Source organism: Brienomyrus brachyistius, chromosome 5, assembly GCF_023856365.1.
Source record: "Brienomyrus brachyistius isolate T26 chromosome 5, BBRACH_0.4, whole genome shotgun sequence".
NCBI classification, from domain to species: domain Eukaryota; kingdom Metazoa; phylum Chordata; class Actinopteri; order Osteoglossiformes; family Mormyridae; genus Brienomyrus; species Brienomyrus brachyistius.
The window spans coordinates 6,044,296-6,066,872 of NC_064537.1; the positions used below are offsets into that span (position 1 = coordinate 6,044,296).

Below are 22,577 nucleotides of genomic sequence, written 5' to 3' on the forward strand. Positions count from 1 at the left end.
ACTGTCAGGGTGAGAGGCAAGAGGGCAGGGAACGGGGGTCAGATAATAGTGAGGGTGAAGAGGCACAGGAATGCAGTGGACTGGGAGGCCCTGCAGCCAGTGTTGCAGTGACTGGGGGCAATGCAGAGGCCGAGGTGGGAAGGAGTGGTGGGGCTGTCCCCCGTCACTAAGGGATTGTGGTCAATGTGGGACGTTATGCGGTTGCAGGTTGGGGTGGGGGGTCTGGAAGGAACCTGCGACGGTGGAAGAGAGGTGGGAAGTCATGGTACCATGGGGGCTGCAGAAAGCTGTACTGCGTGCTATGCATGGCCCTGCGGGGTCGAGGAACTTCAAGGTGATGAAGACATTCCATTGTGACTGTCAGAGTTTGTACTGGGGCCGGTTGCGTTGCGATGTAGAAGATTACTGCAGGCACTTTAATATCTGCACAGCACATTCAGGCACCCAGGGCCAAGTACTGTGTGCAATATAGAAGAAATTAATTATTTCTCTATACGTAATTTATAGTAATTTAACATTATTTCCTGAAAATATTCCTTATTTTTGCAGACCTTCACCATATGGGGGCGCCAGAGCCCCTTATAGAGGGCAGTACAGTATGACCATCAGTGATTATGAAGACACTTCCACACTCCCCCAGAGAGATAAACAAGTGCATCCATCTGAGCTTCATATAAATCAGCTTCCCCTAAACATGCAGGCTTTACCCACAGCTGAATGACAATAGGAGGCCTCATACTTTTAAAGGCTTTTTTCATGCAAGATCTTGCTTCCTGGTAATTGATTGCTTACATGTAGTTTGCATTGTACTTGAATACTTCTGTTTTCTGAATTTTACTAAACACTTTTATATACTGTGTCTGTCAGAGTATAGTGCTGTATTTAAATTTTGTATAATGAAGGTGCACAATGAAATTATGTATTATAACTTGTTATTGAATATTGATATTGTAACAACAGTACCCCTTTATCTAATAGGATACATTTGTCTTTGGTTTTAGCTCACTTATTAGCATGAGTTAAGGTGCTGAACCCACCTTTTCATTCTCTGGGAAGATCCAAGCAAGAAACACACAAAGGGTATCAGAGATATGCTCTTCCTTAAATATATCGCAGTTGTAGGGCTTTCCAGAGGGCAAACCTAACCAGGTACAGGGAAGCAGCATACTCTAGGTCAGGGGCGGCCAGTCTTATGCGTTTTCTCACATGAGTCCCTGTATAATAGTACAGATCCTGTTTCTCATACGAGTCCCTGTATAATAGTACAGATCCTGTTTCTCATATGAGATCCCTGTATAATAGTACAGATCCTGTTTCTCATATGAGATCCCGCACTGCCCTGACTCTGCCACTTGCCTTCAGTATATCTGCCCACCCAGTGAGGAGGAGTTCATGCAAATCCTGACATCATCATCATATATTTATCTCTCTGCACTGACAGGTGACTGGATCTGAATCTGTCAGTCATGGCGTCTTTAACACGATTTCCAGTAGTTCTGATGGTTATATACTTAACAGGTAAATATTCAGTAACAGGTTTATATTTCAATGATAGATGTCAGTAATTCTCATTTCTTGATTCTCTCTGTTTCTCTAGGTGTTGATACACAGACTCTGACTGAGTCTGAACCAGCAGTTAAAAAGCCTGGAGAATCACACAGACTGACATGTACAGCCTCCGGCATCACAATCAGTGGTTGGTGGATGAGCTGGATCAGACAGGCTCCTGGGAAGGGACTGGAGTGGATCGCTAATGTTAGGAGTAATGGTAACACTGACTACTCCCAGTCTGTTCAGGGCAGATTCACCATCTCCAGAGACGACGGCAGGAACCAGGTGTATTTACAGATGAACAGCCTGAAAGCTGAAGACACAGCTGTGTACTACTGTGCCAGAGACTCACAGTGATGGGGGCTGTGGGGAAGCTGTACAAATACTACTTCCTCAAAAACCATGAGGAAGACCCATTATTGATTTATTTAGGTATTTTAATAATTTAATATAGTATTTGAATCTAGAAATAAGTTGAATCTTATTTCTAAGTTGTTTGTGCTGTGGGACTTACATTCAGATTTATATCGAACAAATATGTCTGAAACTTCATTTCTTATACTTCATAAAACAGAAACACGTGCCTGACATTAGTCTGTGTACCACTCTCCTGTGCAGCCGCTCTGCCCCCCCTCCCATCTCCCACACATGGTCCATCGCTGTTCCGTGGGGGGGGGGGCTGCTGTCCCCAGCCTCTGTATATAATACTGAGTCATCCTTTGGGAGGATTGGGGTGAATCCCACGGCGGACCTCCCTTGTCACGAATGACACACGTGATTATTTTTAAATTGCATTTTGTTCTACTGACTACCTATATTTTGCATTATAGTACTATATTTAAATGCAGTTTCCCCCAACAGAAGCAGTTTCTTTTCCTACAGGTGCCCAGTGTCATACTGAGCTCATTATCCAGCTGCTATGATTGTTAAACCAGGAGAGTCTCTGATCATCTCCTGTAAAGTCTCTGCTTATTCACTCACTGACAGCAGCTACTGTAGCAGCTTCATTCGACAGCCGACAGGAGAAGCACTGGGGTGGTTTGCTGGGGTTTGTGGTGATGGGGACACTTATTACAGGGCCTCACTAAAGAATAAAACCCACAGTCCTGCGATTAATTAATGTACTATAGATAAAACTGAGAAGTACACAGTATGTCCTTAGTAATGTATGGTCATTTTAACATAAATGTAAATATAAAAACTAATATAAAACTATTAATCTATAAATTTTAATTTAATAGCAATACTTTGAAATATGTCAATTAAGAATGTCTTAGGGAACAAGATATATATGTAGTGAAATGTCCCAAAGTATGAATCATTTCACCCATTTCGTACATGAACACAACAGACTGCCAGGATAAAAAGCTTTATGATAAGAAAAATAAATTTCAAAGACATTTAATATAATTCCTGTGTTCTCAGTGTTCTGTAACAGGGGTGATTATATGGATCAGGGCTGCCACTGTCAGTCTAAGGAAATATGGGATCCAATTCATATGAAATGTGAAAATAGGCTGAAGGGTGTAGAATCGCCTGTGGTCTGTAGAAACAGAAGGATTATTAAACTACGAACAATCACTGCAGTTCCAGCAGGAACCACAAGATGTCATTAGTGTGACAGTAAATTCAGGCAGCAGGACACAAATATCAGACTGAGAGCCATTTTAGATAGACTGTAGAGACTGTGTTAATTTCCTCTTGTAAATCATTGCCTAAATTGTGCTTAAAATGTGTAAATTGTGTAATACAGTTGTTATAGTTTAAAATATGAATAGCTTCATACTTATATTCCATTCTATTCTGTTAAAAACTGAGTAACTGATTTGGTAAAAGAATATAAGAAAATAACATTTCAATTATACACAACACACAATAACACAAATTAATTTAATAAAATATATTCCCTATTGCTGAATTTCAATATGGATTTAATATTAGACGCTGGGCAATGTAGATTACACAAAAGGTGTTATTATTATTTGTGGACTGTATCGCACATGAACTATTTGTTTATTTATGTTTTACATATCAAATTGATCTGATTATCACATGACCACGCCCACTACATGCATGGCAGAGGAGGATCCTGTACAAACCTGCCACAGCTTTTAAAGGAGCCAGTGTCAGTGTGTGACAGAGAGCAGCAGTCACTGGGACTCAGTGTGTACTTTACCTCAGTGCTCCTCCCTCTGTCCTGCAGCCATGAAGCTCCTACCAGCCCTGCTCACCCTCACAGCACTGGCTCTCTCAGGTCCCTGTCTCTCTCCTCTCTCTCTCTCTTTCTCCTTGCATCTTTCTTTTTGCTCATCTGAAAGTCTGCTCTACCTCTTTATTTACAGGTGTGAAGGCTCAGATTGTACTGACTGAGTCTGAACCAGTGGTGAAGCGACCAGGAGAATCACATAAACTGACATGTACAGTCTCTGGGTTCACAATCAGTAGCAACTGGATGAGCTGGATCAGACAGGCTCCTGGGAAGGGACTGGAGTGGATCGCTGGCATTGACCCTGCAGATGACAGCACTTACTACTCCCAGACTTTTCAGGGAAGATTCACCATCTCCTGTGACAACAGCAAGAATCAGGTGTATTTACAGATGAACAGCCTGAAAGCTGAAGACACGGCTGTGTACTACTGTGCCGGAGAGTCACAGTGATGGGGGCTGTGGGGAAGCCGTACAAATACTACTTCCTCACAGAGAGTAAGGATGTGACATTATTATTTATCCTGGAGCTGGCAGTATCTGTTCATTTTTTGACATTCAAATGAGGTTGTAAAAAACTTAATTATTAGAAATATAAATTAAAAAAATGACAATATTTCAATTTCGTAAAGACAGAGACTTTCTCCTATATCGACATTTAAGAGTCACAATTCTTAAAAATTGTAGCCTCTGCAGCCAAATGACCAGAGATGGTCATACTTTACCCGCTGTGGGGTGATCAGGATGGGCGCTGTGACTCTGTCCCAAACCATCACTTCTAATTTCAGGGTCTGTATAATGACTGTCTGAGCTTTGCTCCAGGCTCAGCCATGTTTGCTGTTGTTCTGGACAGGATGTACAGCCGCTGTGAACCTCCCTGTAATCCGTCAGCTAGATTTTCAGTTCCTGTTGTAATTCTGAGCTGTGTCTCATAGCCCCTAGTCCACTGGAGACCCCTTTCCTGGTCTGGTTCCACACTTTTCCTTGTATCCTGTGACCATCAGCCCTCCTCACTTGAGTCCTGCCTCACAGAACTTGTTCCCCAGCCGTTTGACCCCTCAGAAGCCCAAAGCCTGGTTGGCTGCCTGTTTCCCACAGTGTGGCTTTTGCCAAAGGACTAAGGGACTGTCATTACTGTGCTCGACAGTGACAGTGACAAGAGAGACTGCAGGGCTTTACAGAACCTTCAGCTCTGAGGGTCCCTCAGGATGTCGGAGGCAGTGTCCCACATAGTAGACAGGTCTGGCCCGGATCAGGCATCAACCCGGCACTGCTGGCTGAGTTCTGGCATGGCAAGTGGTATGTCAACCAGATATGGGCCAGGTCTGACAATGATAGCACTGTTTATATTATGGCATGCCAGATGTGGTCCAATTGTGGTTTGGTCTATGTGGCCCAGGCACATAGAAAACAGGGCTGGCCCAGATTTGGCCTCAATCTGGCTGAGTTCTGGCATAGCAAGTGGTATGTCAGCCAGATATGGGCCAAGTCTGGCAATTAAGACACTGTTCCCAGTTACGCACGGCGAGCGATTCTGGCTGACTGTCTGACTTTTCTTGTCGGACGACTTTGGCTGACAGTCATCCATTTCAGCATTGTGCAGTACCTAGCCCTCACCTGGCGAAAATTCTGGCCTGATGTCAGACAAATATTCTCCAAAAAATTCAAACCAGAACTAGTCTTAACATGGAAGATCATTCTGACTACAGTCTATAGCAGGGCTCACCAACATATAGGGCCAATGGTCGACATACAAAAAGACTCAAGCAGCAGCTGCTGGCATAGTACAGTCCCACTGATATGATCATTCTTTGTTTAGCATTGGAAAACCATTAAAACTTATTGGATTTTTTTAAACTATATCGTCAATCATTATTTCTTCTTTTGACTCTTCTCTAAAATCTTGTCTGTTAAAAATATAAATCTGTTTGGAATACTTTGTGTATAGGGCATTTCCTATTGACCGTTTAGTATTTGGTCAGCTATGCTGAATAACCAATCCTGAAATAGGTGGGCTTTAACGTTTCAGTTTAGACCAATCAATGTCTTTTAGGCATCACTGCAATTTGACCAGACTCCATTTGAGGCTGTTGACGGCATCGATTGACTTCAGATTGCTGATTCAGTTCGAATAATGACGAGCGATTTGTGGTAAGTGAAATACTTCAGTTACTTTTAAAGTTCCATTTAAAATGTGTGTTTGCGGGGTGTCTGTGTGGATGGTGGGGGCCTGGGTCCAGGGCTTGCTGCTCCGTCCTGGGTGCAGTTGGTCTCCTGGGCATGGTTGCTGGCTCCTTTCTTCAGGGTGGTGGCCCGGGGGGGGGGGGCTCGGGCCTCCCCGGCATGGATGGGGCTCTCTACCGGGGGCAGGTCGCACCCGGCCGCCTGGGGTCCCAGGGGCCCTGGCCTTGGCTCGTACGGGAGCGGCCGCGCCCTCGCGGGGTTGGCTACCTGTTGCCTCTGGCTCTCTGGGTCTCATGCCCTTTTGGCTGCGGGGGCTGCGTCTTATATGCTTGTATAGTTGTGTTACTGTCTGCACGCTTTAATTTTGTTTACTCCTTTCTGAATCTATCCACACCTTTTTTTCTTTATTTTTTCTTCTCCTTTTCCTTTTTTCCTTCTTTTTTCCCTCCTCCTAATATGTCCCTCCTCTACAGCCAGCTCACCCACTGCAATGTTTTTATATGTGTGAAAAATGGAATAAATAAAATTCAAATAAAAAGAAATCGATCAACATGAGGGGTCTATACAGAGCTTATAGAGCCCCTCATGGTAAAGCAAACATGTTTGGCACAGCAGTGCATTCAGACCATGATTCTGCTAAAGCTACCGGACAGGACAAAGGGAAAAAAAGTTCCATTTAACCTTTTTAGTCAGAGATTTCAGCTTAAGACTCTGTCGGGACGGTATGTTGGAAATGATCGTTCATTTTAAAAAGCCGGTTCAAAAAAGTCACACACCTTGACGTAACATAAACACAGGGCTCAAGTTTAATCAGATGTTTAACGTTAGATTACATCTGCAGAGCTCTCAAGTCCCATGTATTGTCTGTGGGACACACGCATTTAGCACAACACTCTGCCACGCCGAACGACATTTCTCTCTCTGAGAAGTGATAAAGCTTGCACCACAGAAACTAACAGCTAATCCAAACCTGCACCCTCTATTTTTTCTGTTCATGGAGGACATGACAGTTCTGTCCATATTTATATGCGTCTAATGTCAAATTGATCAATCGATAGATTTATCAGTTATGCATGATCGTAAATTGGTCAAGTTGTGTGTCATATTGAAGTCACAGCAAAGAAAATCAGGGATGAAATTCGTATGGAAAAATCAGGGGCATACTGTCTATCCTGTGCAGTGTTGGATATCGCAGCCTTCTGGACAGTTACAGTTCAAGAATAAGTGTTTATTTTTGTCAGGCCAAAACAGAGATTACAGACCAGATTGCATACCTACATGCATACAATTACTTTGACTTGTTATTGTGAATAAAATGGTGAAATGAATAACCCTGTTTATTGTTTACTTGTTTATGACATTCTGTCATGGATATAATGATTCATATTTCCTTATTTGTGTACTACTGTATGTGTTTTGGAATAGTTTTATCCTAAAAATGCCGGGTGCTGTCTTGATCTTGAAGGTATGATTTATTTTCTATGCTTTAGAACCAGGTGGCATTAATAGTTTTGTGTTGTGTGTTTTAGAACCACTTCTGGGCCATCACTGGGCCTGTTATGGCCCAAATCGGGAAGAACTACTTCTGGGCCGTAACTGGGCCTGTTATGGCCCAAATCACGAAGAACCACTTCTGGGCCGTCACTGGGCCTGTTATGGCCCAAATCGGGAAGAAGTACTTCTGGGCCGTAACTGGGCCTGTTATGGCCCAAATCGGGAAGAACTACTTCTGGGCCGTCACTGGGCCTGTTATGGCCCAAATCGGGAAGAGCCACTTCTGGGCCGTCACTGGGCCTGTTATGGCCCAAATCGGGAAGAACTACTTCTGGGCCGTAACTGGGCCTGTTATGGCCCAAAATGGGAAGAACTACTTCTGGGCCGTCACTGGGCCTGTTATGGCCCAAATCCGGAAGAACAACTTCTGGGCCTTCACTGGGCCGGTTATGGCCCAAATCCGGAAGAACCACTTCTGGGTCGTAACTGGGCCGGTTATGGCCCAAATCCGGAAGAACCACTTCTGGGCCGTCACTGGGCCTCTTATGGCCCAAATCCGGAAGAACCACTTCTGGGCCGTCACTGGGCCTCTTATGGCCCAAATCCGGAAGAACCACTTCTGGGTCGTAACTGGGCCGGTTATGGCCCAAATCCGGAAGAACCACTTCTGGGCCGTCACTGGGCCGGTTATGGCCCAAATCAGAAAATCCATGTCTAAGTCATCACTGGGCCGTCATTCATTGCAGTATCTGGGCCAGAGGAAAATGAATAGTGTGGCCCAAAATAATTTAGCTATCTGGGCTGTGGCTCAGTGGGTTACGACCATGATCAGATGGTCGCTGGTATAAATCCTGCGACAGCGAGCTCTAGCTGCAGGATGCTGGTGGGCTGCGCGGCTGTGGGCTGCAACCTGCAGGGAGTCGGTGGTCTTCTTCCACTTGATCCCCCCTTTTCTCTGGTCAGGGGAGCTCATCGGAAAAGCCACTTAGCGTTTAGATCCTGTTTACTAAAGAATGAAACAATGGTCATATTAAATTTGAAATTTACAGTATGGATGGGGCGGGGGGGATGGGCCACTGTGCCCATGATCTGAAGGTTGCCAGTGAGAGCCCCCGCCTCAGCAAAACAATCACATGTCTTTGGCAAGGCCTTTAACCACCCAAAATGCTTCAGCGCACCTGAAAAATGCCCCAACCCTGCATCCAAACCCCCAGGCTTTGCTGTCAGCTGTAAATATGTAAATATGTCAAAAAGGAAAGTGTGGTGGGAGACGTGAGAAGAAGCGCTCCAGTGTACCTGCACTCACACCTCTGCTAATGGCGGATTAAGCTTCAATTCATTTCAAATCAATAAACCTTTTTAAAATGTGAAAAACAGAAAAATAGAAGACAGGGGAAGCAAACTGTAAGTGTCAGAACATGAACACAGAATTACTCAAAACTGTATAGAAACTTATTTGGCTCCATGTGTGTGGAGTTTCCATGTTCTCCGCATGTCCTCATGGAGTTTCCATGTTCTCCTCATGTCCTCATGGAGTTTCCATGTTCTCCCCATGTCGTCATGGAGTATCCATGTTCTCCACATGTCCTCATGCAGTTTCCATGTTCTCCGCATGTCCTCATGGAGTTTCCTCAGGGTTCTGATGATTCCCATCCTCAGGAAAACTAGGATTGTCAAATTGTTTGTAGGTGTAAATGTGCGTGTGAATAATGCGAGTGACCTACGATGGGTTGGTGCCTCATCCTGGGTCATTCCCAGGATTGTGCCCATAGCTTCTGGACCATTGTGACCCTGCATAGGCCAAGCAGTGTTAGAAGATGGATGGATGGATGGATGGATGAATGGATGGATGTAAACCAATTTTGAACCATCTTGTACAGTTTTTTTAAACAGTGAAATATTTCCAGATCCATGTGACCCTGTCGTGAAATACGTAAAAATCCATAATTTATTTTAAATTAAGTACTTCATACACTGTAAGGGGACTAGGATAATAACGCATTTCTATATAATATTAGTAGTATGCAAATGATTAGAAAAGATATTTGCAACGTGTTCACCAGCAGACCTTGTCCTGTTCACACTCATGCTGACAGACTCTTCCTCTGTGTCGTCTCTGGCGTGTGGCTCAGTGCCTTAGGACTCATGATCGGAAACTCAGCAGCTGCAAAAGCCTGGCTGACAGAGCGATGCCACTGCTGGGCGCCTTGAGCAAGACCCTAAATCCCAATAGGGCCCTTAATCCCAAATGGGCCCTTAATCCCAATCTGGCCCTTAATCCCAAATGGGCCCTAAATCCCAAATGGGCCCTAAATCCCAATCTGGCCCTTAATCCCAAATGGGCCCTTAATCCCAATCTGGCCCTAGAGTATATTTGCTCATTCATTATAAACAGTGACATTTTTTAAATACTTTTTTTAATATAGAAAAGTCATACATTAATTTATAATAAAGTTCAAAATTAAGAGTGGTTATCATTCTTAATAATGATGATAATCTTCATCCATCCATCTTCTTACTGATTATGCTGGTCAGGGTCTCATGCAGTTCTGTTTCCCTTCTCCAAATTTAAAAGCAGTATTTTTTACATTTATCCTTTACTTGATAAATTCCTCCCAGTGTATGATCATCAGAGCAGCTTATGAAGGGAAGTATGACCATCTGTCTTTAATAAGCTAAGAGGCTCCTTCAACCCCCCAGGGAGGTAAACAAATTCACCCACCTGCCCGTCATATAAATGAGGTTCCTCTAAACACACAGACTTCACCATCAAATCAGCCAAAGACTTTGTGTTACAATGGAAGCTCTGAGAGTCCTGATACTTTTAATGCCTTTATTTCCATGTAAGATAACGACCTTCTGGATGGTTTTTATAGTTTTTATCATACTTTTGTACTTACTTTGTTCCTATATACAATTATATACTGTATTCACAGCATGTTACTGCATTTAAAATGACTTTTAATTAAACATGTTAATTCTCTACAGGTGCACAGTGTAATATTGAATTCTCTCAGCCAGTTTCTAAGACTGTTAAACCAGGAGAGTCTCTGACCATCTCCTGTAAGGTCTCTGGATACTCAGTGACTGATGACAGCTATGCTACAAACTGGATCCGACAGCCTGCAGGGAAAGAGCTGGAGTGGGTTGGTATAATATGGTATGATGGAGACACAGATTACAAAGAGTCACTTAAGAATAAATTCACCATCACCAGAGACACTTCCAGCAGCACAGTGTCCTTACAAGGGAGGAGCCTGCAGACTGAAGACACAGCTGTGTACTACTGTGCCAGATACTCACAGTGAGAGAATGTAATGGGAGAGTGATACAAAAACTCACTGAGGCCTAATGTGATGCAGGTCTTATGGCTCCCCTGGAGTCTCTAACCAGCAGGCCTGTCCTTTCCCCACCAGACCCGAATACAGCTGTTGGCGGCGGTGACCATGATCCGCCCCTTCTGCTGTGATTCCTGTGACCAGCCTTTCACCCTTTGCACTGATCTCGCCGCACTGCAGTGGCTCTTGCTGATTAAAGATCCAGAAGGACAGGTGGTGCACTGGCTATAGCAGAGCTTCATTCTTATCTTCTCACAGTAGCCCATCGTGCTGGGGAATGGCACAGCAATGTGGATGCACTGTCAGGGTGAGAGGCAGGAGGCCAGGGAACGGGGGTCGGATAATAGCGAGGGTGAAGAGGCACAGGAATGCAGTGGACTGGGAGGCCCTGCAGCCAGTGTTGCAGTGACTGGGGGCATAAGAGATGAGACACAATAATACTGATAATGATTAGCTGAAATTTCGACATTTTACCCTCAAATTTAATTATTTTACATGTTTATAATGTATTACTTTATGTCATCTGCCACTTTGTGGTTGAATTTCTCTTCTTCCTAAACACTTCCACTTTGCAATAATACCACATACAGCTGACTGTGGAATATCTAGCAGGGAAGAAATTCACAGCCTGACTCATTACAAAGGTGCCATCCTGTGACAGTATCACGCCTGAATTCACTGAGCTCTTCAGAACATCCCATTCCTTCCCAGAAGTTTGTAAACCTGACTGTATGACTCGGTGCTTGATGTTATACAGCTGTGGCAATGAGCCTGAAGAAAAGACCTGAATTCAGTGATTAAGACGTCTGACTCAATACGTCCATAGAGTGTATGTCAAATCCTCCATAGCGGCAGATACTATTAATCACTAATCTGCCCTATAATAATAAAAATGATGCTGATGTAAGGCTCTGGATCCCCCGCTACCCTGAATTGGACAAGAGGCTACAGACAGTGGAGGGAGGGATGGATGTCGATGTATAATATAATTTATCTATAAAAAGACTTACATTTAACAATGATTTTGATGACTGATGATTCAAACGTTTTGAGGCTCCCTGACATTTGACTATTCATTTTTTTTTTAAAGTAATGGGTTTACAGGGTGTGTGAGTCTGAACTCTTCTGATGAAGCTACACCCAAGCAGCCTGGACAGGACAACTTAATAATTAAGTTATAAGTTAAGTTATTAGTTAATAACTAAGTTTTGCAAAATCTTTGATAAAAGAAATGACTTTTTTTAATCCAGATGTAATGAGTATAGAGCCGCTCATTTTAATTAAATTTCAGGATAAAAAGCATTAAGATGATAAGACAAAGAGATAAATTTCAAAAAGTGTTTAATATAATTCCTGTGATCTGTAGCAGGCGTGATTATATGGATCAGGGCTGCGGCTTTCAGTCTAAGGAAATATGGGATCCAATTCGTATGAAATGTGAAAAAAGTCTGAAGGGTGTAGAATTGCCTGTGGTCTGTAGAAACAGAAGGATTATCAAACTACAAACAATCACTGCAGTTCCAGCAGGAGGCGCCAGAACTACTTATGGAGGGTCATACAGACTTCTGTGTTCAGGGTGACTCAGAACAGCAGGCTGTAAAGCTTATGGCACTGCAGTGTGTTACTCTACTCAGGATTCAGTGAGAGACGTCTGACTATAATCCTCTGTCTGTGACCTTCATCACACAGGAATCATTAGGGAATCCAATCTAATTCTGGCCCTTAGATTCAGAAGTTTATTTAAGTTTAACTTATCTATCAAACACTTTATTCCAAAGTGGCATAAGAGGGAAGAAAGCTTGTGGTCAGAGAGCAGGTCAGCCAGCGTCCCTGGAACAGTCAGAGTTAAGGGTCGTGCTCAAGGGCCCAACAGTGATATAAATACTCAGAGCAGCTGAACCCATGACCTTCCAGACATGGGCGCAGAGCCCTACCCTGCTGGGCTGTACACTCTGTGTTAATGTCATTATGGCTACATGCATATTTATGTTGCATGTGAAAGCTATATTATCTCAAATTATTTGCACAGAATTTATTATTATTGTTAAACAACAACCAGGAGTCTCATTACAATGTTGATTCTCCAGCCTCATGAGTGTGTGTCCCATCCCTGACTGTCAGGTTCTTTTATTGGAATTGTAGGCAGTTGCCATGTTACTATTAACTTATTACAAGTAATAACTATTAGTCAGAATTGAAGTGCCAGTTCTGAAAGGTCATTGAGATAATGGCAACTGGGGTTTATAAGTAGGCAACTAAGTCAAACATACTGTACCTACTACACCTTCTGCAAAGTTAAAAAGAGCTATTTTATACATTATCAAATACCAAAGGTAATCAGACACGATTAGACCATCAGCAGATCTATAAGCCATTAATGCTCATTCTTCAGCTTGTGTCCATCTCAAACAGCACAGTTATCCATATACAGCAGTACAGCCATCTGTCTTTCTGCTTCACTTGATTTCAATCAACAATCCCCAGAGATTCATTTGCTTCTGCTGGACTTTGTATAAAAGCCAGAGTGACACCTTCAAACACACAGACAACAGTCACATTCAAGGACGCCTCTGTAACACAATGGCTGCTACAGCCACTTTATTCTTTTTACTGGGTGTTTTCACATGAAAGTCTATCTGCTGTAGTCAGTTAAACATGAAATTTAAGTGCAGTTCTTGGTAATGATTTGTTCTGTATTTCTTGACGTACAAAAACACTCTTTTTCCCTTCAGGTGTTTATTGTAATGTTGAACTCACCCAGTCAGAGTCCATCACTGTGAAACCTGGAGGATCTCCAAGCATCTCATGTAAAGTCTCTTACTCAGTAACTAGCTATGACACACACTGGATCCGACAACCTGAAGGGAAAGCACTGGAGTGGATTGGAGTAATATGGGCTAGTGGGAGCACTGCTTACAAAGAGTCACTTAAGAATAAATTCACCATCTCCAGAGACACCTCCAGCAACACAGTGTCCTTACAGGGGAGGAGCCTGCAGACTGAAGACACAGCTGTGTACTACTGTGCACGAAACTCACAGTGAGAGAATGTAATGGGAGAGTGATACAAAAACTCCCTGAGGCCTAATGTGATGCAGGTCTTATGGCTCCCCTGGAGTCTCTAACCAGCAGGCCTGTCCTTTCCCCACCAGACCCGAATACAGCTGTTTGTCAGAGTTTGTACTAGGGTACTGTAATATCTGCACAGCACATTCAGGCACCCAGGGCCAAGTACTGTGTGCAATATAGAAGAAATTAATTATTTCTCTATACGTAATTTATAGTAAATTAACATTATTTCCAGAAAATATTCCTTATTTTTGCAGACCTTCACCATGTGGGGGCGCCAGAGCCCCTTATAGAGGGCAGTACAGTATGACCATCAGTGATTATGAAGACACTTCCACACTCCCCCAGAGAGATAAACAAGTGCATCCATCTGAGCTTCATATAAATTAGTTTCCCCTAAACATGCAGGCTTTATCCACAGCTGAATGACAATAGGAGGCCTCATACTTTTAAAGGCTTTTTTCATGCAAGATCTTGCTTCCTGGTAATTGATTGCTTACATTTGGTTTGCATTGTACCTGAATACTTCTGTTTTCTGAATTTTACTAAATACTTTTAAATACTGCATCTGTCAGAGTATAGTGATGTATTTAAATTTTGTATAATGAAGGTGCACAGTGTAATTATGTATTATAACTTGTTATTCAATTTTGATATTGTAACAACAGAATCCCTTTTTCTAATAGGATACATTTATCTTTGGTTTTAGCTCACTTATTAGCATGAGTTAAGGTGCTGAACCCACCTTTTCATTCTCTTGGAAGATCCAAGCAAAAAACACGCAAAGGGTATCAGAAATATGCTCTTCCTTAAATATATCGCAGTTGTAGGGCTTTCCAGAGGGCAAACCTAACCAGGTACAGGGAAGCAGCATACTCTAGGTCAGGGGCGGCCAGTCTTAGCCAGAAAGGGCCGCTGTGTGTGCAGGTTTTCGCTGCAACTCCCTAATTAAATGACTAATTAGAGGACTGATTGGCTGAAGAGTCCTCACACCTGGGTTTGAACAGCTGACCCAAAGGTTACCCCAAAAACCCGCACACACACCGGCCCGTTTCTCTGGTTACTCTGTGCAATATTGCACCTCCACTGTAAGGTATGTCTGTCTTTACATGTACATTACAACTTTTAGAGAAGCAGTAGTAAAACAAATAAGCAAATAAACAAATGCACTGCAATATTTTTGTAAAATATAACGTACAATATTCGTATGCAACAACTGCCTATATAACGTGCAATATTTTGTGTCTGTTAGACTGTACATTTAAAACATTTACAATGAGATCATATTGAAATTGGATTTTGGATTCTACTGAAAGTGTGTGATTATCGCTTGTGGACTGAACTGCACATAGATAATGTTTGTATAATAAGCCTTTGCATAGCAAATATATCACTTTATCATGTGACCATTTTCCCCCCACAACCCCCCCCCCCCCCCACGCCCATCAGAGGAGGATCCTGTACAAACCTGCCACAGCTTTTAAAGGAGCCAGTGTCAGTGTGTGACAGAGAGCAGCAGTCACTGGGACTCAGTGTGTACTTTACCTCAGTGCTCCTCCCTCTGTCCTGCAGCCATGAAGCTCCTACCAGCCCTGCTCACCCTCACAGCACTGGCTCTCTCAGGTCCCTGTCTCTCTCCTCTCTGTCTCTCTTTCTCTCTGCATCTTTCTTTGTGCTCATCTAAAAGTCAGCTCTACCTCTTTATTTACAGGTGTGAAGGCTGAGATTGTACTGACTGAGTCTGAACCAGCGGTGAAGAGACCAGGAGAATCACACAGACTGACATGTACAGCATCTGGCTTCACATTCAGTAGCTATGGCATGCACTGGGTCAGACAGGCTACTGGAAAGGGACTGGAGTGGATCGCTACTATTATCAATGACGGTAGCAGCACCTGGTACTCCCAGTCCGTTCAGGGCAGATTCACCATCTCCAGAGACAACAGCAAGAACAAGGTGTATTTACAGATAAACAGCCTGAAAACTGAAGACACGGCTGTGCACTACTGTGCCAGATACTCACAGTGATGGGGGCTGTGGGGAAGCCGTACAAATACTACTTCCTCAAACATGCATTTCAAATATTGCAGATCGTTTGACACACTTTAGCTCCAAAATATAGAACATTTTTTTTCATCACTGGAAGGTGAGGGTACCTAATAATATAATTAATCAAACACCAGGAACTATGAGTAATGAGAAAGAAGTGGATAATTACAATTAGTCAAACACTAGGGCTACACCGGAAACATGGGGAACAAAGGTGAGAGAATTACAGACTAGATGCAAAGTGGATAGAGTAACTGTCACGGGAAGCGTTCGGCGATAGTGGGCAGAGCGGCGATCGTGCGGGTAAGGAGCAGACAGGCAAGCGGGATACGGGGAAAACGGGGGTTTATTTGGAGCAGGACGGGAAACAGGCATTGACTCTCACAAACATCAATGACGGACGAAGGACTAAGGTAAGACACGGACTGAAATACACTGGACTGATTGAAAAGAAGCAGACACAGCTGGGTACAATCGGGAAAGAACACGTGGGTAATCCGGGGGCGTGGCACACAGGAGGAGCGGACGAGCCGGGCATGACTGTAACAAAGAAAAAAGAACAAAGATTCATACAAAACTTAACAAGATGCATAAGACAAAAAATCCAAAATGGTTGTAGTGGGTCTCTAGCTCAACCCATAATGGGGGAAATAATTGCTTCCTACCTGCTCACTTAGTCCATCCAGCCACACGGCATCCTGGGGCACAGAAGAACACACTGGGAACCACAGAAGAGGCCACAACACTGAGGAAAGAACAGGATGACCAGTGACAGCTGTCGGCCAAACAGGAAAACAGGCAGAACAGATCAAGGCAGAGACCGACCCCGACACATGATGGTGAAAAATGAGAGAGATTAAGTTTTCACACCCGTTGTAAGAGGCCAGTCTCTTTTGGTTTTTTTATTGGAACCAAATAATGAAATAACATCATGACAAGTAAATCGTAAGAAATCATAAGAAATAAACCAACTGGTTTACTGGTTAAATTACGTAACTGTATTGACCAAAGGGAGGAATCCATGAAAACTTTGCTTAAATGTATATGCAAAAAAAAAAAAAACATCAGATTGCTCTGCTGGGTAACAGAACTATTTTATTAAAAAGTAAAAACATGTAATGCATATTTTATATAGTGTTTTGAATACATAGGAAGCTTTATAATGGAATTTTAGTTATTAACATTTCATGTATTATCCAACGTACTATAATTTCTTTTTCTTTGAGAAGGCAGGATCAGAGAGCCCCTTGAGCTGTCGGCACATTGTGCAGGGGCTGAATGGTGAAATCACTCTATTGACCTGGGGATTATCAGCCTTCCGATCCCAAACCGCTGATTCACACACCTCCCCCAATGCTGTCTGTGCAGGTGGAAAGTCTGGGTGTGTTTGTGTTTAAACAGTGTTTCTTATGAATCAAAGCACAAGTGTATTAATATTTCCAGTCTGACATCCCTAGTGATGCCCACAGCAGCTCTACTCCTGTGTCCCGTTTAGCCGCCTCAGCTTGGTGCCTCACAGTCGGCGGCTCCAGGCCTCTCAGCACTGAGCACTCAGAGGCTCCCCTGCTGATGAGCAAAGGGCTGGCAGGCAGAAGACCTGCCATGTGGGTGTGTGCAGGTTGGCTGTGACCTTCTGCCTCTGTCTGTGCACCTTGTCGATAAACTCTTAGGTCACTCAGGGTACAAGGCTGGGGGCACCATGGACAGGATGCCAGTCGATCAAAATAAATAAACATAAATAAATGCTAAAAGTACAATTAATGTAGGTGGATATGAGCAGCTGTACAGTCATGAAGTCCATCAGAACGTGTCTCCATATGATCTCCATCTGAGGCCCCACACTGACTTTGACCAGCTGTGTTTGTGCTTTTCTTGCTCACAACCAAATTCCCCAGAGATTCAATATTTCAGTAGGATGTATGAAAGCAACTGTGATGTCATCAGCTACAGAGTAACTGAGGGCTCTCTTCTGTCAGAATGCTTACAGTAACACAGCTGCAGTGGTAATGATGAGATCCCACCCTCTGTTCAGCTTAATCCTTAATATTCACAATTGTTTGTTCATAAGTAAATAAACTTTCTCTATCTGCTTTTCCATCTCATCTCCGTGGGCTTTATCATATTGACATGAACGTTTTAAATGTGTCAAAGACTTATGGTTTTATATAGTGTTTTCTCTTTCTCTTTTACTGGGTAAAATACTGAAGTGTCCTTATGGTAAAACTTCCTTTTACTCTATGTGGCAGGTTTAGTGTGTAAATCTTCCGGAACATCAACACCTGCACTGTAGTATCACTCCTCCTGTCCTTTAATACTACAAAGGGCATTTCATACTCCACCCCTGTGCAAATGAGTCCCTGTTTCCTTCCTCCCTCCTCATTTAAACAGCACATTGTTGACTCTCTTTAAACCCTCAGTAGTTCCTAAGGAACACGGTGAAGAGCAGCTCACAGCAGATCATCTTCAGCACCGACCATGATCTCTGTGTCTCTGCTGCTGCTGGCAGCTGCATCCTGTGAGTCTCTGTGTTTCTTCAAAAAGAACAAAGATCAACAGAACAACAGAAGAGTGAATAAAGAACCAGCAGTGATGTGTGATGATGATATTGTCTGTTTCACACTCATATGTACTTTGCTTTCTTCTTGATTACAGGTGTTCACTGTAATGTTCAACTCACACAGCCAGGATCTATGACAGTGAGACCAGGAGAGTCTCTGACCATCTCCTGTAACGTCTCTGGTTATTCACTGACTGACAGCAGCTATGCTACACACTGGATCAGACAACCTGCGGGGAAAGAACTGGAATGGGTTGGTGGTATATGGTATGATGGGAGCACTGCTTACAAAGAGTCTCTTAAGAATAAATTCACCATCTCCAGAGACACCTCCAGCAGCACAGTGTCCTTACAGGGGAGGAGCCTGCAGACTGAAGACACAGCTGTGTACTACTGTGTACGAGACTCACAGTGAGAGAATGTAATGGGAGAGTGATACAAAAACTGATGTATGTGAGATGAGACACAATAATAGTGAAAAAGCTTAACTAAAATTATGCCATTTTAGTCTCAAATTTAATTGTTTTACATGTTTATACTGTATTACTTTATGTCATCTGCCACTTTGTGGCTGAATTTCTCTTCTTCCTAAACACTTCCACTTTGCAATAATACCACATACAGCTGACTGTGGAATATCTAGCAGGGAAGAAATTCACAGCCTGACTCATTACAAAGGTGGCATCTTGTGACAGTATCACACTTGAATTCACTGAGCTCTTCAGAACATCCCATTCCTTCCCAGAAGTTTGTAAACCTGACTGTATGACTAGGTGCTTGATGTTAAACAGCTGTGGCAATGAGCCTGAAGAAAAGACCTGAATTCAGTGATTAAGACGTCTGACTCAATACGTCCATATAGTGTGTGTCAAATCCTCCATAGCGGCAGATACTATTGATCAGTAATTTGGTTGATAATAATGAAAATGATGCTGATGTAAGGCTCTGGATCCCCCGCTACCCTGAGTTGGACAAGAGGCTACAGGAAGTGTATGGATGGATGGATGTTGATGTATAATATGATTTATCTATAAAAAGACTTACATTTAACAATGATTTTGATGACTGAGGATTGAAAAGTTTTGAGGCTCCCTGACATTTATTTATTAAATTCTTTTTAAAGTAATGAGTTTACAGGGTGTGTGAGTCTGAACATTTCTGATGAAGCTACACCCAAGCGGCAACTTAATAACTATCTTTATACTTTTACAAAATCTTTGATAAAATCATGATGTATTTAATCCAGATGTAATGTATATGGAGCTGCTCATTTTAATTGGAATGCCAGGATAAAAATGTCATGCCCGGCTCCTCTGATCCTCGTGTGTGAAACACCCCCTGATTATCCACGTGTGCTTCCCCGATCTTGCCCAGCTGTGTCCTGTTATTTTTGCCCAGTCTTATCTATTTGAGTCCATGTCTTGCCCTGGATTTTGTCCGTTATTGATGTTAGTCGATGTCAGTGCTATTGTTTTGCTCTGTTCTGTCCTGCCCCGCAATAAATTTCCTTTTTCCCCCAACTTTCGCCTGCCTGCCTGATCCTTCCATGCCTCCTTCCTGCCCGCCTGCCAACCGCAACCGCGATCCTGACAGAATGACGGACCTACCGAAGAGAGCATCTTCCGTGATCGAGGAGGAGTACCTTGGTATTGTCGACCAGATGCTATTCTGGATCACCCAGCCCGGCATCCGGGAAGATCCCAGGGCGTGAGATCTGCTGAGCCAGAACCGGGACATCCAAGAGGGGCTGTCCCTCGAGGAGGACACACACCTCACGGAGGAGGTGCACGAAAACCTCCGGCAGCTGGCCCAGCGCAGGACGGAGCGGTGGGTCGCACCGCGCGTCGCGGGGACTGTCCTCCCGCCATCCGCCATGTCAAACAGTGCGCAGCCTCCCTCCCCGATCGTGACCCGTAGGTGGAAGAGGAGGAGAAAGCCGGCGATTGCCCCGACGATCGTCCTGGAGGCGTGCGCGCTCGTCCCCGCTTCCCTCCCAGCTGGTGAGCGGGAGGACTCCCCGGTCGAGCCTGACGTCACCACCGCCACTGTGCAGGCAGCTCCTCCTTTGCCTGTCTCTCGCCCTGCCTCCTCAGCCCCTTCGAGGTCCCCTCCTGCTCCAGCCTCCCGGCCGCCTGTGGCCACTCTGGCTTCTGCCCGTCGCCCGCCGTGGCTCCCTCGGGCTCCCCTCTGTCCACCGACTTTTCCCGTCTGGCCTCCTGTCTCTGCTCCTCGTCCCCCTGTGTTCCCTCCTCTGTTTGTTCCTCGTCCCTTTGTTCTTCCTGTCTCTGCTCCTCATCCTCCGTGTTCCCTCCGTTCACTCATGGCCCTTTCATCCCACCTGTTCCCTCAGTGTTTCCTTTCCTGATCTGTCTGTCCGCGTTCCCCATCCTGTGTCAGGTCCTGTTGTGGCTTTTGCCCCTATGCCAGTTTTGTCTGTCCGTTCTGTTCCCTGTTTCTCGTTAATGGTTCTGTTCTTGTTTTCCAGGTCCCGTATTCCTCGTCTCGTCCGTTGCCTCCCCTTTGGGGGGGGGGGGGGGGGGGGGGGGGGGGTTCTGTCATGCCCGGCTCGTCCACTGCTCGTGTGTGCCACACACCCCCTGATTTATCCACGTGTCCTTCCCTGATCTTACCCAGCTGTGTCCTATTATTTTCGCCAGGTCTTGTCTATTTGAGTTCACGTCTTGCCCTAGTTTTTGTCCGTCATTGATGTTAGTCGATGGCAGCACTCTGTTCTGTCCGATCCCATCCCATCCCATCCCATCCCATCCCATCCCATAATAAATCCCCAGTTTCCCCGACTTTCGCCTGCCTGCCTGATCCTTCCTGCCAGCCTGCCCATCGCGCACCCGCAATCCTGACAAAAAAAGCTTTAACATGATAGGGAAAAGAAACACATTTCTGTGGTCTGTAGCAGGGGTGATTCTAGGATTTGGGTTGATACTTTCATCTAATGAAATATGGGATGCCAATTTATACAAATCAGGGGGAAAAAATTCAGATTGGCTGAGAAAAAAATAAGCTGAAGGGTGTAGAATCGCCTGTGGTCTGTAGAAACAGAACGATTATCAAACTACAAACAATCACTGCAGTTCCAGCAGGAAGCACAAGATGTCCTCAGTGTGACAGTAAATGCAGGCAGCAGAGGGACACAAATATCAGACTGAGACCCATTTTAGATAGACTGTAGCAGCTGCACTACTTTATAAACTGCTGTTGTGAATCATGCCAAAATGTTGTAATATGATATATGATATGAGAAACATTTATTGCTGTTGCAATACACCATGTCACTAGTCACAAGTACCAGCGAAAAAACTGGCCATCAACCCGACCATACATATACACAGACATCACAGTAGGGGGAGACAGGTCGGAAGACAGGGGCAAACAGAAAGAAGATAAGAAAGAGAATAACATGAGGAGAGAGGAGGAGAATAAAAAAACAGCCCCCAGACTGTACTCCAGTGGGAAGGACATTGTAGGAACCGAAAAAAACACCTCAGCAACATAAGCACATGGTCACTACACCTTACAACATAAAATGACACAACTTGCAACAGGTGAGGGAGTTGGGGAGGTGGAGGTAGTCCAGCATAGACAGACAGCCATCCGGTCCTGCAGCCATGTGGGGGCGCTGGTCAACAGATCAGCCTGTCCACGCTGGGGGAATGAAGCGGCGAAGGCGTGGGATGGGGGGAGGGTGCGGTAGTCTTTGGGATTGGGGGAGAGGAATGCAAGAGAGTCTCGCTGCCTTCTTATTCTGGGGGAGTTGTTAGTTCAGCAGCGGCCTTGGCCGAGGCCAATGCTGACTGGGGGGAGCCAAAACCTGATAGGATAGGGTTGTTTGGGTTTCCGGGCGAGAAGCTGTAATTTCCAGCTCCCTTAATGTCCACGCTGGTCTCCGCCATCCAATAATTTTTGCAAAGCCGTGAGCTTCTCCGTGATGTTATCCAATTTGCGATCCATGGTCACAGTGATGTTATCCAGTTTGCGATCAATTGTCACAGTCTGAGTGCTGACAGCTCTGCCCACTCCATCAATCATTCCGGCCAGCCTAGTGGGGCTTTGAGCGGCTGTCACTGTCTTCTTCAATCTTTGATAAACCAGGGCAATGCCTAATCCAATCAGCA

The 22,577-nt window shown here is 44.3% G+C and overlaps 1 gene segment (V, D, J or C); it reads left to right on the top strand.

Moving 5' to 3' along the window:
- The window catches only part of LOC125741972 (immunoglobulin heavy variable 3-30-like), a 40,417-nt gene continuing 17,840 nt past the window's right edge, over positions 1-22,577 (top strand). The window contains 2 exon segments of the V gene segment in view: positions 1-334; positions 15,553-15,797. Coding sequence covers positions 121-334; positions 15,553-15,797 — 459 coding nt within the window.